Source organism: Plectropomus leopardus, chromosome 7 (genome assembly GCF_026936395.1).
Source record: "Plectropomus leopardus strain MGB_pleo_1.0 chromosome 7, ASM2693639v1, whole genome shotgun sequence".
NCBI classification, from domain to species: Eukaryota; Metazoa; Chordata; class Actinopteri; order Perciformes; family Serranidae; genus Plectropomus; species Plectropomus leopardus.
The window spans coordinates 18,413,495-18,431,921 of NC_142182.1; the positions used below are offsets into that span (position 1 = coordinate 18,413,495).

Here is an 18,427-nt window from a genome sequence, read left to right on the forward strand (position 1 = left end):
GAGGTCTCTTCCAATTGCTGCAGGCATTATCAACAGCTAATTAAAAACGTCCTTGACCAGAGATGTAAATGTCTTGGATTATTTATTTGCTACAGTGATAGGTAGAATTAGACGACATAGAGTTTGCCGTTCTGAAATACATTTAAAACACCTCCTGTAAGGCTGATCTGCTTGTGAATGGACGGTAAAGAAGTGAGTCAAAATAAAGTGGCCCACTGACTTTAATGTTCACCCCTGCTCATTTTCAATGGGACTCAAGTGAATCACCTCTCTACGAATTGTGGGATAGAAGGAGTTGCCAGTGACATTAGGTGATGAAAAACTTTATTCTTTAACATCTGACTTCATGGACATTGCATTTACACTTTAATATTTCATACACAACAAAAACAAATTTTTTTATCATACCCGTAACTTCCCCTGTTTTTAGTGCTCATATAAGATGGCAGCTCCTTTCACACTTTTAATATGTGTGGCAATTGAAATACAGCAAAAGGGGACCAAAAATGTTTTATACAGAGGCAGAAATTTGACATTAATAGGAAACTACCGTCCAACCCTGCATGCATGTTTCTGGTTTGGGATGGATTTCAGGCCCTCATGACATGATACTATGCACAGAGAGAAGTTTTGGTTCTTGTCTATGCATTTACACCTGCCTTTTTAAAGTGTAATCCCTATCCAAATGCTCTGGACATATTAAACAAGCAGGTGAGAACAGACCATAGATCAGATGAGAGACAGTCGCAGACAGAAAGGGGCGAAGCAAAGGATGGTAAAAGAATATAGGTAGTTGCTTTAGAGACCACAATTTGTCATTCTACGCAGCAGCCTGTGAACACTCTCACCAAATAAATATTCATGACAAGTGAAAAGGGTCGTTCGCTCTCGTCCTCCCACCACTAAAAAAAAATAAAATAAAAAATAAAAACCTGGGTAAATCTCCACGTGAGAAATGACTCTGTCAGGACCCATTTCAGAGCCACAACTCAGCGACCCTGTCCACCCACCGTCCACACATCAGCGCTGCCACAGAGGCTCCATCTTCCTTAATTCCTCTATCTCTTTCCTTTTCCCCAAACTGCTCTCACTTTCCTACCACTCTCCAACTGCCTCGACTTTTCTGCCAATCCACCATCATTACCTCCACCTTCCAGTCTCTCTTAGTCTCTTTCTCTTTTCCTCACTTTTAATCTGCTCCTTCCACACTGCATCTTTAACCACAATGACACTGAAGCAGAGATGTTGCTCAGACTAGTAATTTTGCGTGCTGAATGCAGAGCAGCTCCATGCTGTGCAATATATCTTCTAATTAGATTCTTGATCTTTTGCACAGGAGAGCATGAGCGACAGAAAATGTTTAGGTTTTTCACACTGAGGCAGAAGAATATAGAGGCAGAGAGAGAAAGAGAGAAAGAAGGATCATGACAGCAAGAGAAAAAAATTAGATAAACAAAGATAATGTGAACAAAATAAACAGTTGAATGAGACAGAAAGACAACGACTGAGATGCCTGGAGGACGTTTGACCTTTCCGAAGCAGAGTTGGGACATCAGTTGGGACATCAGTCCAACCTGAGAACTGAGAGCCAAAATAAACTAATCTGAACTGCCATCTATAAAGTGTTAGAAAAAGGACCCTTTGATTTGTAAAAGTTAATAGGTAAATACTTGATTAACAGTGAATATATGCATATTTGCATTCTTTGTTGCTTCAACTTAAGGCAACAAGGTCTACAAAGCAAGATGTAACTATTATTCCAACAGATTCCTCCTTCTTGCAGCATCAGGTCCTGGTTTCTATTAAACGTCAATGAATAAAGATTTTGAAAAATGTAATGAATACAGCAAATGATAAATATACCATGTATGCAGACAAAAAGCATGGGTGTCTGAGTGTGTAAAAAAGTGTGCAGCTGTGTCCTGAAACCTGTGCAGTGGAAAAAGCATTCGCTGCAGTTGTCAGAGTGGAGCTTGAGACGTCCAGCTCTCAAAAAATATGACATGTATGTCATGTTTAACCCCATTGTATAAATGTCATGTTTAATTCCATTGTATGAGGTACAATGTCCTGTGGATCCAAAAGGGCTCTTTGGGGGCAATTAAAACAGTGGTGGATCAAGATGAACACACACTCATGGATGGTCATGGGTCACAAGATGCAAGACAAGCTTAGATTCTTTACTTAAAAGTGAAGGTCTCTGGGGGATAAGTGAAGTTCAAGGCCATTTCTAGAATACTGACTGTAGATATAAGATATCCTATATGTCATTATTTATTGTATATAAAACCACATGATGGGTTTAAAGAATATGGAACTTGTAAAGGGCTAACAAAAGGCAAGAACTTTCCACAGATATCTGTAGCATATCTGCATATATGCAGATGTCTGTAGGCAAAGTACAAGATTTTGGTATCAAAAGCGCTCTGGTTCCTGTTAGGGAGTACTATTGCAACTGTGAAAGGGTTTTAAATAGCCTTTTGTGGCTACATGAAATCTGATAAAAGGCCTTATGTGACATCACTTGCATATCAGTTGAGGCTGAAGACAAAAGGGTTGAAAATCTAGGGGTGCAAATTTAGAAAAAAGTGAGTTTAAACCACTCCTCATCTCTGCTTTAAGCTTGACACACAAACATCTTTGAATGATCTGTTGGGAGTTTAGTAGCATTGTGAACAATGTGGGCACCATGATGTGAGAAGGGGAAAAAAATAAGTGGAATGAAAAAGACAGTATCTCAAGTTCTGCTGCATAGATTTTTATACTTTATTTTGCTTTATCATTACAGTGTTATAATGCCTCTTTTCAGAGGCAATTCAAGTCGAAAGTCAATTTATTTGCAACTAAAGTTTGCCTTGAGTATGAGTCAGCAGATCAAGTATCATCTCTGAGTTAAAAAAACTGAACCTGCAGTACTGAAATCATATCCCCAGTGTGTTGGGTTTATTTGCACCCCAATTCAGCAAATGGTACTTTATAAATATATTTTTGTGCCCAAAATGACACCAAAGTTCAAGGATCTTCATTGATCCAAACTGAATAGTAACTTCTGGGTGAAGCTATAAACTCAAAATTGTTATTCTCATTACATTCAGAAGCTAGATAAAAACTCATAACCTATATTGTATGCTTTCTCATCTTGGCATCACCATTTTAATGTCTGCTCTCCCACACAGTCATTATCAGTTCTTGGCTCAGTCAAGTTACTTTCCAACTTGAGCATAGAACAGCCGCGGCAGCTTCCACCCACCCACTGCAAAAACAATGTTAAGTGCTAGAGCCTCTTCACATTCAGACTGGGAGACAGAATAAATTGTCTGGGATTTTGATGTTGAGAGTTATCAAAGACGCATCCGTGGTGGAGTCAAATACTTGACATGTACATTAGCTTTTTAAAGTGAGTCTGTAGTAGGGGTGAATGTAGTCCTATTATTAACGCTAAATTATTCAAGTATTCCTGTGTTTGACTCCTCTGTCTAAGAGAGCTACACTGTTCAATCTCAAGTGCATTTCTTCACATATACTGTATCATGACCAAAGTGTTCAGGTGAAAAAAGACAAAAAAAGGCCTTTGAATTGTTTGAGCGAAACAGCCGGGAGTGCACACACACAAACATACACACACACACACGCGCTCGTGCGCGCACATGCCCACACACACACACACACGCACGCACACACGCCCACGCCCACACACACACACACACACACACGCACACACACACACACACACACACACACACACACACGCACATGCACACACGCAACTCTGAGAAAGTGAGCTCTTTTCAAATGAGTTTGTGCTGTTATAACTGCTAAGATTCTCGCTAACTACTGGCTGGTCACTGTAGCTGAATTACAAGTTGAAATGTTTTCTGATTTAAGCTATGTTGCTCATTACTGCTGTTGTGGTTGCCATGAAGGGCATTACAAATACTGATACTCCTGATTTTGTCTTAGCAATAGCAGACAAATGGAGTACACTGTATGTTAGTCATTTGAACTAAAGGCCCTAAAATACCAAGCTCACAGTTAGCAGTCAGTGAACATTTTTCACCCTTGTCTTTGTAGTGTATCCTGAACTGTTAGCCCTTTTTCTGCAATTCAGCATATTGAATCGGCATCGCAGAGGTAAGAGCCTGTCTGTGAATAAAATAAAATAAAATCACGGCAGTTCAGCTAAGCACACAATAGGAGACAGATTTTCCTGGTCAAAAACTGAACAACAGAAACCCTGATTGTAGCAGCGCTCTGTGTATGTTTCAGAACGACAGACTAAGAGAGGGAAAGAAAAGGTGGAAGGTGGACTATTGCAATGTTTCTTTACGTTATTAAAGCCTCTTGGAACCCAGATCACCAAACACTTTCTTAATATGTAATTTAGGGTCTTACATGCATAATAAAAAGCATAAAAAATGACCAGACATTAGCCTCAATCAAGTTGAAATATTGTCATTTTTTTTTTTTTTTTCATAGTTTACTGAAGCTGGGTTAATTTGGGCGTGGTTATCAATGATTCCATAATGCATAATATAGATACAGACAATCAAAAATTCAAAGTCAGGTGTCAGTTCAAACTTATCTAATATGCCACACTGAAAACCCTCAAGGCTCCTTTCAGTACTGCAGATGTCTGGTAGCCTGGTCAGTTTCTAATGGGAGGCTAACTTCAGGTCTAACTCCCGTCACTTGAGTCATCAGGTGGCAAACTAGACATGAGAGCTTGTCTTGGGTCGTGAGGAATTGTAGCAATTACTCACTGACAAACAGCCTCAGTTGTTGCTTTACAAAATAAAAGACTAAACAAGTATGCTATATAAGCATGCTGTCTGAGTCTGCATCTGACAGCGAGAGATGCCTGCACTGTAAGTGAGCCAGACTAGGCCAGGGCAGACTGTCATAAATCACAGGATAGAGCAATGTTAATTTAAGCCTGTGTCCTCTGTTGGTAGGAACATACTGGAGCTGTAATGAATGACCATGTTCTTGTCCTGAATACCCAAACATGACACCCCGAGAAGTTCTGGAGATAAAGACACAGAAGTCAAGGCAAAGCATTAATAGGAAATATGAAGTATTAAGTTCAAACCCATTATATAAAGCTGGTGAAGGCTGAAGAAGGGGCAGGACAGGATAAGCATTTTGCTTCCTCCTGCTCGTTTTCAAACACATTCTTTGTTTTGTTTCCATGATGGAAAGTCTTTTAAATTTTTTTTTTTTTTTTTCCGTTATCTTTATTTGTTTGAAATGAAATAAACTCAAACTCAGATAGATATTGTCTCTGTATGTCTTCTCTTACAAAACAGGTTAAAATTGGATGAATAATCTCACCATCAATAAAAATTTGGGGATAAAAAATTGATTTTAGCAACACAATTTGCACATTGATAAAATAAGTAAATGTTTTCAGGGTTCTGATTTTTAAACCTCAAGGTTGCCGCTCTTATTGAATAATAGACATTTAATGACAGCAGTCCACTCATTTGTGTTTAATTAAATCCCCGAGAAAAAAATGCTATCTCAAATACTCCAGGCTGTGTGTAAGCACACTTTTGCTATGACTGTAAAGGACACACTCCTTTCTCCTCTAGCTCCATTAGAAATAATTATCTCCCATCGATCTTTCAAACCCTCTGTGGAGCGTTAACATGAGCTTGTACTGTCTCAGCCTTCAACTGTCTGTCAACAATCTGTGTGTGCGTGAGGATGTGTGTGACCTGCACATCCCAGGTCTGTGCGGTACACTGTTTGGCTTGTGACAGCCTTCTAGAGTTCCTGTAATTCTGTAGGTGGCTTGTCCCAGCACGGCAGCAGAGCGTGTCTCCTACTGGGACTCTGGCAGAGGCAGAAAAGCCCTCTTTGAGCAGGTCAACCACACGGGGCCCTGTAATGGTGAATGCACTGATAACTGGCCACCCGGTGTGACTCTGCGGCGTGAAAAACCAAGCCGTCAGTATGGGGGCCACCACAGCGGAAAATTGTGTCCAGTAAAGCGTGCAAGGTGGGGAGAGGATGTGACAGTGAAGACATGCAATCCTAATGAAAATCAAATCCAGTCAGCTCGCTCCTCGGAGGATCTCTGCGGCAGGAAGCCTATGGCACAGCTGCAACATCCCTATAGCTGATAAGAGAGGTGAAGTTCAGATAATGAGAGGGGCAGATGCCAACGCCATAACATAACAAATAACATGCAAATCCCTGTTGTCATGTGAAAACCTCATGTTATAATTGACAAACAGCCTTGCTTTTAATGACAACCATTCATTTTTTTTAGTTCCTTGAGTCAGTCACAACATGCATGTGAGGGGAGCAATGTGGCATCTCCATGGAAATCACTGCACTCACCTTGCCTGGGCCTCACCCAGAGCCGCAGACTCGGCTTTGCCTTCATTAGTGCTGCCTCAGTCTTCCCATGAGTTTCACAGCATAACCAACTTCACCAAAAGCCCTTAAGTGTACTTGCAAATGGTTAACCAAGCACTTATCCAAATGGATTGCAAGCTAAAGTCTATGTTTTAATTGCCTTAGGTCTGCAGGACAAATTCTGGGATGGATTACCCCATGCAGAACTCGGAGATAGTCTCCAGGGGTGAAGCCATTGCAAACATTCAAGGCTCAGCCCAAACCTGGGGTGGTCTCCCTCTTTCCCCTGGGGGGATTTTCAGGAGCTACTTTTTAAGTCATGTCCACCATTTGGGGATAACATGATAGTTGCCAAGGAAAAAAATCCTGTAGTTACCTCAGATTTCTTCATGATTCTGAAACCATAACACAACAGATGTGGAGGATTACCCATCGTTCAACCCTACCACCTGACAAAAGGCCAAAACTGTCTGATGTTAGCTACTACTTTGAGAGGTGCATAACATAGGTTGGGTAGTAATTTTGAACAGCATTGCTCATCTTAAAACTTAGCTGACTTTTGATATACCAGCCTATTCTCATTCCAAAGTCTTCAAATACTGCCCCTTGTGCAGTGCTTTTCGTTTGAGATCCTAATGCCAAAAGCCACCTTTTGCATCTGCATAGTACACTGCTGTAGACTGTCAGCTGAGAACGCAGCTGGGCTGAGCTGTTCGAGATGCTATTTTGTGCAACCAGACAGCACCTGCCACAGCAGCATGATACACAGACGGTTGGCGTCATTTGAGAACATGGCTGGACAGAACCTGTCATGTCCGCATGTTACGCCCTTGGACAGCATCAGGTCAAAACACTGCTGGTAACAATGTAATATAAGGAGCATGCAGGTTCCTTTAGAGTGGGCAGGAGGGGCAGTGGGTGGATCAAACCAACCCCAACCCCAACCACATATGAAACTGGAATGCATTGAAAGTTTCAATATAGCAGCACTTTAATGTTGGCCTAAATACTGCAAAGAAGTAACATCAAAGTGAGGATAAACAGGACACCGCTCCAAGAAAGTTCAAACTGCTTCACAATATAGTAAAACCAGCATACAGAACTGTCATGGATGAGGTCATTACCAATCCAGTGGCATCCTCCTTGACTTGGCTTTTTTCTCCACTTAATTCTTTTTGCCCCATCATTTAATTCATTTGTAAGCTCAAAGCCTTGGACCTGCCCAAATTAATATGAGATAAAACTCTGAATGAAGAACGACATTAATTGTGTCTAAAGGAATTCAACTGAAGTGGCAGCCCCCTCTGTCAGCAGCAGGCAAAAGTTGGCTCTCTCTCATTCCCCCACATGCTGACATCAAAAGCAATAAGTGGGAAGAGCTATTCTAATTGCCTTGAAGCGACCTGCCTGCGTAGGCACCAATAAAGTGCTTTGTGTGCTCTCTTCAAATGAGTCCTCCAATTCCTGTCTATTTCTTGACAGTCAAGATCAGGGGTTTGAATGGCCACTCTACCTTTACAAAGCACCTTTGCAAAATCTTTTACCCGGGACCATGCTGGCATAAGCGCACACGCAAACACACACACACACACACACACACACACACACACGCACGCACGCACGCACACACACACACACACACACACACACACACACACACACACACCGGTTTAAAAACCAAGTGGATCTGAGTGGCAATTATCCTTGACAACCGTTCAAACAATATCTGGCATTTTGTTGCCATCTAGGCAGCAGGGGCGGTACTGCATGCATCAGGGCAGACAAAAAAGATTGATTTTTTCCTCACAGGTCAAATATGTCTCCAGCCTGATGTCCTCTGCAACTCTGAAGCAGGGATAATGGAAGAAAAGACAGAGAGGGAAAGTGCAAAAGTTTGATGTAAAACTGTTGTAACCCAGTCTTGTGTGAATTACCAACAATTTGGAAAGAGCAAGAAAAGACCAGAGACACATTCAGGAAGGGAACTGCAGACAGGGAAGTGAGCTGATGAAAATGGGTAAAGAAACACCGTGTAGCAGCAAAGAGAGAAAAGGATAATGTGGGTAAGCTGGAGTGATTTCTTGTAAAAGTCAAGAAGACCTTCTCAGCTATCAGTTCCGTTTAACAGCAGAGAGGGATTTGATTACTTCAAAGACACTTGCTGAACATAGAGTGAAGTGAAAAACCCCAGAGTCATGTTGGGATAGAATGAAAAAGTAGGGCTGACACCTTCAAACAGAAACATCACATGCTCTGAGAGTAAAGTGGCACATCATAGAATCCGTTTCCTCCGGAGCTTTAAAACCAAGTCAAGGTGATGATACATCTTGTATGATTATCCAGCTTTAAGTCCATATGAAGCATATTGAGCTACAGTACCTTGATATTTGCAACAAAGGTGCAGCCTTGTTTATCTTCTTCAATGATGCAGTAGTTGATGTTTTTCTTCTGAAACTAACCTTGAGAGCAGTTCCGAATCCACTGGAAAATGGTGGTGTCAAAACAAGTGTCAACATGGAATATTATTGAGAGGAATTTAACAATCACAGCGGATTAGGAAGTGAGAAATGAGGAGCTTTATAAAGTACATCGGTCAGCAGGAAGAGGCTGAGGTGTGTGTGTGTGTGTGTGTGAATAAGTAATGCAGCCCAAACAGCATTCATGATTAATCAGTATGATGCAAGTCTCTGCCACCAACTAATCTATCCTGTTAGCTATCTTTACTAACCAAATTTGTCCGTTGTAGCATATAAAATATAAACACACATTATACATAAGAACACATGCAGAGCACTGCAATATAAATGCAACACCTGAATAAATCTGCTAGCACAGTTTCAACATCAGTGACCTCGGTGCAGTGAGGTGTCTGCACAGAGCCCAAAGGACTGAAAGACAGCAGCCACCCCAGCCACAGTCTGTTCACCCTGCTGCCATCTGGAAAAAGATACAGAAGTATCCACTGCCAAACCACCAGACTACGGAGCAGCTTCTCAAGTCCTCCTTCAATGCCAAAGGATGTTGCAGGATTTTGGGTCTCTTCTTGATTTAGAGTCAACTTTAATTTCATTTTTTCTTAAACCATGTTTAAGAATATGGTAATATTGCATATGGTAAGCATCATAAAATGCAGTCTTCTGTCCAGTGTACATTCCACCACTATACTGCTGAGGTGGGACCAAGTCGCTGTTTTGCAAGTCTTTGTACTAAAGTACAAGTCAAGACTCATAATTTTAAAGTCAAGTTCCAAGTCAAGACTCTCAAGTCCCTACTCCTAAACTTTAATTTTGAGTCCTAAACAACACATAATGAGCCCTTAAGCAAATGCAATACCATTTTAACAACAAAGAACCATATAAATTGAATTTACAAACAAGTTTGTTGGATGTTGTTTCGTCTGTTATATCTATCCGCAAATTTTGCACACTGCAATTTCTTTTTTGGGGTGACTACTGCATAGTTCTTCTACGCAAATGAAATCATCTTTATTATCATTTTTTTCTACAAGCGCTTGGTAACATAACAGTATTTCTTCATGGTTTACACATAAAATTAAATTAGATGCTGTCAGATTGGCTTAAGAAGATGAGGTTGTCTTTAAAACTTTTTAATTGTACAGTTTTTTGATCAACAACTTAGGCAGATCTTGTGTCTATTTAAAAGTATTTTCCCATATCAAAGGTTCTGTAAGTTTAGTCACCACTTCCTCCTTATTTTGAGCAAGAAAAAACACCCTCCATATTAGTATGCCAGAGGCAGACAAATCCATAGGGGACAGTGCAAGGTAAGCATAGGCCAGGCCATGCATTATATACTCTTGGTTGAGTGTTCAGATGTATACTCAGAAATTTCTGGACTTCATTAAACTCTAAAGTTGCCACACTGAAAAAAAAAAATCTGCATCGAGGACCTCAGAGAGAGCAAGAATTGCACAAAAAGAGGTGTTCATCTAAATTTGTGTGTAAAGCCTAATTGGGGCTAGGTCATGTTGAAAGGTAGTGGTGTTGTTTCCCCCTGAGGTGCTTATTACAGCACGGTGGATAACTGTTAGCATTTTGAATTTTCCTCCCCAATGCTCCATTTAGTTTGATAAGTGAAAGTAAATATGAGGGAAGGGAAAACAGAAGCTCATTTCTTCTCTCCGGAATAAAAACATGCAGACAAGAACACCAAGGGCTGATTTATATCTATTTAAGTATACTTTAACCTCTCAATTTAGCTACTATCAGAGACACACTGCTATAGCACAACCCATTTATCGGCAGCAACACCCACTCGGGAGCAACTCATGTATCAACATATTCTTGAAAAATAGATCAAGTGCAGCTGGCAGAAATCTCCATCACCCTCTTTTGACCCTGCGGCTTCAATTAACAATGGAGTCAGTGACGAAAAGCTATTCAGTGATATATGCCAAGTGTCTCTTTTTCATGATACAAGAACAGTCTCGAACACGTCGTTTACCTTTAAACAAATATAAGTGCATCACACCAACAATGGAGTGCTACTCACTGAAGGGTTAAAGAAACTAACATCATCGCCGGCTACTAAAATCAGTGAAACTACTCTTGTGGAAAAAATGGGACCCTGCAGTACCAGCCCTTTTACATGAATACTTTCACTGTGCTGCTGGCGGCTTCACACACTCGGTGGAAATAGAGAAGAGTCATCGCAATCACAGCTGAAAAAGAAACTTGTGCCTCCTGCCAAACATAGGCCCGTGTGTGTGTGTGTGTGTGTGTGTGTGTGTGTGACAGAAAAAGAGAGGGGAGGACATATCTGGATGTTTGTGAGTGTGGTGGAGAGACAGACAAACAGAGTGGGTGAATAGCTCATGAATATCTGTAATGTGTTACAGAGAGTGTTTGTCAGAGCGGATGGCAGAGGAGGAGGCGGAGGCACAGGCAGGGAAACGGGGAAAGTGAGAGACAAGGGTACTGTGAACCATGTCTCTCTTTCTCACACACTTTAGATTTTGAATGTCGGGGGATTGCTTTTTGCGGGTGTGGATACGAAGCCGCTTCTCTTTCAGCTGCTGCCTCTACCTGGGTATCTATTATGGCTCTTTGTCTGTCTGCCACCTATTTTATCTTTTTGCTTGTTCATCTGCTTGTCTGACCATGAAACTGACAAGAGGAGAACAAACTGAGATGGAAGCGTGATCAACTGGAGGGACGGTATCACATTGTATTGCCGTGTCCTTCACACGTGCTTACTGAGGCCTCTTGTGTGTGTGTGTGTGTGTGTGTGTATTTGTGTCTCTTCTTTGCTTTCTCCACCCACAAAAACTCATCAGTACTCACAAATAAGCCATTAATCCACTCTCCTAGGATGCAGGGTTTTCTCACTCTCTTTTTTTTTCCTCACTTGGCATATTTCACTATTACACCACGCAATGTCCATTGGTGTTTTGCATAATTATGCCACTTATATCAAATGCAGGCAGATTCTAATGGAGCGCTAAGGGGACATATTTACTTTAATTACCACTCTCACTATCTCCTTCCCTCCTCCCTCCTTCATCCTCCTCTCATCCACTCCCGTCCTCAGGAGAGTGGGGTGGCAACGTCAAGGGAGAAAAGATTGAAGAAGACTGTGTTTCGCTCAAAGGTTACACCTTCCCACAGCGGAGTTAAGATAGCATTTGACCTTATAGCCCATTACAGCATGGTGCTGCTCAACCACAGTCGCTAGGGAACACACAGATAAATAACAAAAAACTCTGTTTCAGACTCTTCCATTAAAAGAGAAAAAGTGTGCCCATGTGTGGTCAGTTGTGCATGTGTGTCTGTTAACTTAGAGGAAGCTTTTAGAGTTAGAACAGCTGACTGTTAAAAAATTCCAAAGAGCACTATAGCACAACAGGCTGTGGTTGGCAGTGTGTTTTCACTGAGGAATCCGAGTAGATAAGTAGAATGTGAAGGAGCCTGAAACCCCAAAGCCCCGCACTAGAGAGCCTATTTGCCAGTTGATTGTTAGAACCAAAGTAACACCAGGGTGCATTTAGACAGCAATGTCTAGATTGGTATCGGGCTGCTTTCACTTGAGCCATTTCATGCTCTTTTTACTTTGTGTGTTTGTGTGCCTCTGTCAGCTGTAAACATTGCAAACCTCTCTGCAATTTTTCTAAACTTGAACTCTTTATTCCAGCTGCGCGACCATGGGAGCTGAAACAAAAGACAGGAGTGTGGGGGGTGAGAGGAGGGCAAGGAAAACTGAGGATGAAAACAGCAGAAAGCAAGACAGAAATCATCCTGCCTTGATGACTGGCATTCCTCATTAGTGTCATCATTAGCCTCTGAAGCTTGTAGTATTCCTATGCCTTAACCACACTCCATTGTACTCCAATGACACAGCACGGGGTAACAGAGGGCCGAAAGGTCTGAAAGGACCATTCACACAAACTTTCTTGGGAGATATGAGGTTAGCTGAAGGACGTCTTTATAACGAATGATTCACTGTAACCACTGAAAAACATGACATAGCTCCATCTACACATTTCATAAAGACGAAAGCAGAAAATGCAGCGGGGACACAAACAGTGAGCACTCATCATTATCCTATCCATAGGGGGAAGGATAAATCCTGTATGACCAAACATTATACCTATTAGTTTATGATCAGAGATGGCTGGACCTGGCAATGAAAAAATAAAAATAAAAAAGATTAACTCTTTGAAACACAGACCAGCATCACTGTCTTGTTCTGCATTCAGAGGCCTTTTACAAGTATTTCAGCTTTTGAAACCTGAGCACACTGATTTCTTTTGAAAACATGGGAGAAAAAGGCAAGAACTGTCCTGAAAACTGCAAGAAGTTAGCAGGTATAGAGTGAGTGTGTTCACTCTCAAACCTGTTGCTGCTCTCCTGAATAATAAATGACACTGACAGACCAGGGATGGCCATGTCCTCCCTTTTTGATAATTCTAGATCAATGGACTGCCTCTGGGATCAAGTAGGTGGGATAGATTGGGGGGGGGGTCAGAGATGATGAAAATCAGGGCAAGGTGCGATCATGTTTTTGTCACCTTGAAGGTCAGCCCTCTTTATGAGTAACAGGACACCATGGCAACTCTGCCTTCAGAGCCAAACTTAATTTTTTTTCTGGACACAACGACCTCCCCTGCTTTCTCTCTATCTATCTCTCTCTGTGCTTGCAGTGGCTTAAACAGGAACTTTAACAGTCCGTTGGTCACCGTGCCCATAAACGTCCATGACAGCAAATCTTCCCTCAGACACGCCTAGGTGCCAGCCCAGAATTTAAACTCTGAGTATAACTGTCATCCACCGTCTACTGGTGAGAGAGATAGAGAAGAGGAAACAGAGAGCCAGAGAGAGAGAGAGAGAGAAGTGAGAAAATGGCGCTGAGCATTTTGAGGAAATAAATGGGGGGATTAAAAATTGGTAAATCACATTAATTAAGGTAAAATACTAGTTTCACAGGGTGGGAGCATGTAAACGAGAATGAGAGCTAAGGAAGGGGAAGAAAAACAAATACACGAGACAGACAAAGAGGAGGGAAGACAGGGAGGAGGAATCAAAGTGGGAAAAGGAGAAAAAAGAAACGTTGCACCTGCAGCTCCCAGCTGTGCTGTGCTTATTCTGAATCATTGCTCCACCCGGAGAGACTGCTTAGCGTTTCATTTGGAAAACAGGGATTTATTACCAAGGAGGGGGCTGCTACTGTGCCCATATGTGGGCGGGTGTGTGAGGGGGGAGGTGTTGGGCGGTGGGAGGAAGGTAGGAGTGTATGGCGGCTTTTTTGTGGAGAGGAACTTGGCTCCCTACCTGAGCATCAATAACAAAGATCCCACACACTATAATACACTCTTAGAAATAAAGCTGCCTACTAAAATAATGTAGGTTTAAAACCCAAACAAAAACAATGTTACTTAAAACCATTTGTGGTTTCACCAGAACCTCTACTGCTGCATTCTCAAGAGAACCCTCTATGGTGTAATGGTTCCACCAAGGACCCTATTTGAGGGTTAAATCAAAAAACTCTCTCTGAGGGTGCTAACTGGAACCCAACCACAGGGTTCCACAGAAGAAACTCTTTTATATTTTAAGGTTTTCATCTAGACTGCACTCAAGGCATCTTGAAAACAGTAACTAACTGAATTACATCACATACTTTACCACGACCATACGGTCTATACATACACAAACAAGTCAAGGAAATTTGATAAGACAGAGAACTGATGAATGCCAATCAGGCTAAAATAAAATCACATTGTGATCATTAATATCCATTTGTCAACTAGGAATTCAACCATGGCTTTTGCCCTGTAGACCAATGTAGTTTTTTGTTTTGTCAGCTGACATTTACATGGTTGCTGGTTGACAGATTACACTCCATTGTAATAGCGTTACCGGGACTCGTCATTATGTGTTAAGCAGAGCAACAGTGCACTGAAATGGAGCACACCCAACTTTTTAGAGCTGAGCAGAGCAAAGTAAAAACAAATTGTGATGTCAGTCGATATTGAGAACACAACCTCAATAGCAGCGTCTATCTTGTCTATGGAATTAGTTGTTGTTGCTATAACTCCTCATTGGATCTGATGTAGCACTTGAAAATGCTTGATAACATCTTGACAACAGCGTTTATCCTGCCTGCAGCATTGCTTGGCTAATTGAGTCCAGGCCTCATTAGTTGTTTGTTTTCATAAAATTTGACAGAGAAACTACTGTTTCATGCCACAATGACAAACGAATAAGTAGCTTTAATTTAGTGCAATGGGCACATTCAAAGGTCTGGAGCCAGGTAAGATACAGATATCAACAATGGCAGAACACGATGAAATGAATTGATGAAAAAGATTACAGATACAGCTACATTTAAAAAAATACAGGTAATCATTTGAATATTTGAGGATGAGTACCTTTTAACAACTGTGGTCCAAACAATCCTTAAAGAACTCTTTAGAGTTCTTCAGAAGCAAATGATTCTGGGTATAACCTCGGGCTGCAGGAAGAACCCTTCAAACCTTATTTCTAAGAGTGTCAGGTGGGAGGATGAGAGGGACGTTCCTGTGATTGTAAGAGGGAGGAAGGCACTTACACTTTTCACACGAGGAAGGTGGAATAAGTTTGTGTTCACATGTGGGATACAAATGTTTGTGTGTGTGTGTTTCTGAACAAGCTAGAGAGCTGAATCACTGAAGGGCAAAACATATGGTTAACCCTTGGAAGTAATGCGCTTTCTTCACTTGAGGGATTCATTTACAGGTGGATGGTAATGAAAAAATGTATGGCTACTGCTTCTGGTAAGACAACCAGAGATTAGAGATTCTCCCACGGAGCTGGGTCAGCCTGTAAATCTGCCCACCAGAAGTACAGGCCAAAGGCCACACAGCATCATACATCTCACCTGGTACAGATCTTGACACTGTGTTTGAGTGAGTGTATGCCTTTGAGTGAACTTCAGCAGTAAGTGTGTTTTGTTGTGCAGTTTTGGAGGCGTGCTAACAGTCTCTTGATAGGGTTAGTGAATGAATCTAGTCAATGGAAAGCCTCCTCAGTATGTGTAGCAGGGTGGGCGGTATTTGCGTGTGTTTCGGTGTTCGGGGGGGCCGGGTCCTAATCAATAAAACAAAGAACTAAATAATTTCTTTGTAGGCACTATTAGCCTGAATCATGACCACCTCAGATCAGAAGATCGAACTACAACGTGGAAATGAGCCGATGGCTTATCCAATTAAAAATGAATAATGCACAGCAGAAAATGTGCACTGAGCCTACACAGGTCAAACAAGAAATACCAAATGAGCAGTGTTGTCTGATGCCTTTCAAAATATCCTGCAGGAGAAGGAGAGAGACAGAGAGGATGAGAGAGGAGAGAGAAGTAGCACAACAACACAGAGTTTCCCAAATGAGCTGTTTGCCTGCCACGCTTCGGGGCTTTCCCATTGTTGCTGCGTTTAGGAATCGTCTCAGCTTGGTAATTTTAAAATTAGCTGCCACTTAAAACTTTTGCAGCTTGGCAGCAGAGGTGTCGCCAACATTAGAATAAGCACACATTGATGACTTTTATGGTAAATTGCTCTTATCTTGTGCTTTTTTCTGTCTGCCTGAAGAAATTAGTTGTGGAGGCAGCTAAAAATCCCTGCAGCTGGACTCATATTTTTTCAAGGGCACTACATCAGGGCGACATGAGCAACTCTGTGAGGTTTTTCAAGCCAGAAAGTGGACAAAAGTGTTGTCACAGAAGCATCAGACTGAGCAGCCTTGGTACTGCCCTTCTTCTTTTAAATAGTTTTCTGAAGACTTGACTGGCAGACAAAGCTGTTCCCAGTTACCTCTCTCACTCTCTCCCCATATTACAGGCAGATCAAACGGGCGAGTGCTCCTATCATAGTGGGAATTAAGCCTTTATTAAATATCCCGAGAGAATCCACGTCTTCGGAGAGCAATAGACTGAGTGAAATACCCAGAGAGACGCCACAAATAACACAGCAGAGCGGCCAAGTTAGTTCTCTGCCTCCCTTACACCCCCCACCGCCTCTCTCTCTTCCTCTCTCCTTCTCCTCTCCTCCATCTGCCTGTTTGCGTCCCCCACACACATACACACTCACAAGCCCAAAGAAACGCTCAAGTTGGTGGCTGAGCGGAATATAGATGCGACTAGAGACAAGAGCCGGAGCCGTGATTTGCACATAGACATAACATACACCCCTGCGCTCTCTCTCCTCTCCCCTTTCAGCCCTCCTCTTCTCCTCCATCATCTGTTTCTCTCCCCTCTTCCCCTCATTCCTTCTCTCTCTTCTCGACAAAATGTGAAAGGCATTCCCAAAGTGAGCCACCACTGCAGATCCGACACCCTCTGTCCGCCCCCCAAAAAACTCGGTGCCACGACTGACAGCCGTGCGCACAGCTAAAGGAGACTAAACCGGGAATAAACTTGCTCTTGGCACAGCACGGACCGGGTCTGTCAGTGCAAGTGACTGTGTGGCGGTGTGTGTGTGTTACATGCAGACTCGGGACAAACTTGACAAGCCAGCTATTTGCGCCAAGAGCACAAGAGTAGAACGAGAGCAGGCGGATGCTCAAATAAAATAATTTTAAAAAAAAAAGATCGCGCTAAGTGACACTATCCCCCGGATCCAACATTCTCTCTTTCACGCACACGCGCGTCTTTTCCTGTCTTACCTGGGGGACGAGGAAAGCCAAGAGGATGCGGACTCCAATCTCCATGGTTCAGTTTCTCGCGGTGTGAAAACAGACACAGATTCAAGACAGGGTGATGTAGGCAGGGTCAGCTCTGCTCATAATTCCACTGTCCAAGCGCCGGGGGAGATAGGAAAGCCTTTCGCCGTGAGCCGCCAGCTGCCAACTTCCAACAAATACAACTGCAGTCTGATCAGCAAAGCATTGGATAGTGAAGCCGAGACCACAACCAATAGATTTATGAGGAGGACAGAGAGAGCGAGAGAGAGAGAGAGAGAGAGAGAGAGAGAGAGAGAGAGAGAGACGGGGGGGGGGTGATGAGGAGAGGGAGGGAGGGTCGTCACAATCTAAGTGGAGGGTCAGCATCACTAATTTAGCTGAATTTAGACACTGCAATTATTTGGAGTTTTTGGTTGATCGGCAGGTGCAGCAGCAGGTTTCGGGGATACATCGCACGTATCACGGGCCGTTTTTCCCTCTCATCAGACAGCTTTATAGCCCTTATTCCAGCATCTATTATCCGTCCCCTTTTAAAGGTGATTTACGACTCTTATCATCCTACAGTATATTCAGTGCAAGACGCGAGGGCGCGAGGGAAGCCTCGATTAAATGCATCCTGTGTATGAGCGCACACGATGTCGACGATGCCTGCGGGGCACCCTGAGAGAAAGAAACTTCAGTAATGATACATTTTAGAGGTTGTGTAACATTGAAACAAAACTACTGCATAATGGCTCCGAGAGAACATTGCTTTTTCAGTGTTGACAAGACCATAGGTTACAATCTTGTGAATAATTCCCGACTTTAATATTCTGAAACCGTCCCAGTGATTTTTAATTTTTCATTACGAGCACTGTTTTTCCTTCCTCCTAGCCCTGTAATGAATTGTTAATTTG

At 42.3% G+C, this 18,427-nt stretch overlaps 1 protein-coding gene across 1 annotated transcript in view; it reads right to left on the minus strand.

Moving 5' to 3' along the window:
* The window catches only part of cdh13 (cadherin 13, H-cadherin (heart)), a 368,162-nt gene extending 350,398 nt beyond the window's left edge, over positions 1 to 17,764 (minus strand). Inside the window, exon 1 of the mRNA XM_088080115.1 lies at positions 17,514 to 17,764. Within this exon, the coding sequence (XP_087936241.1) occupies positions 17,514 to 17,558 (45 nt within the window). The 5' untranslated portion in view covers positions 17,559 to 17,764. The remainder of the gene's footprint in view (positions 1 to 17,513) is intronic.
* Positions 17,765 to 18,427: the final 663 nt, after the last annotated feature.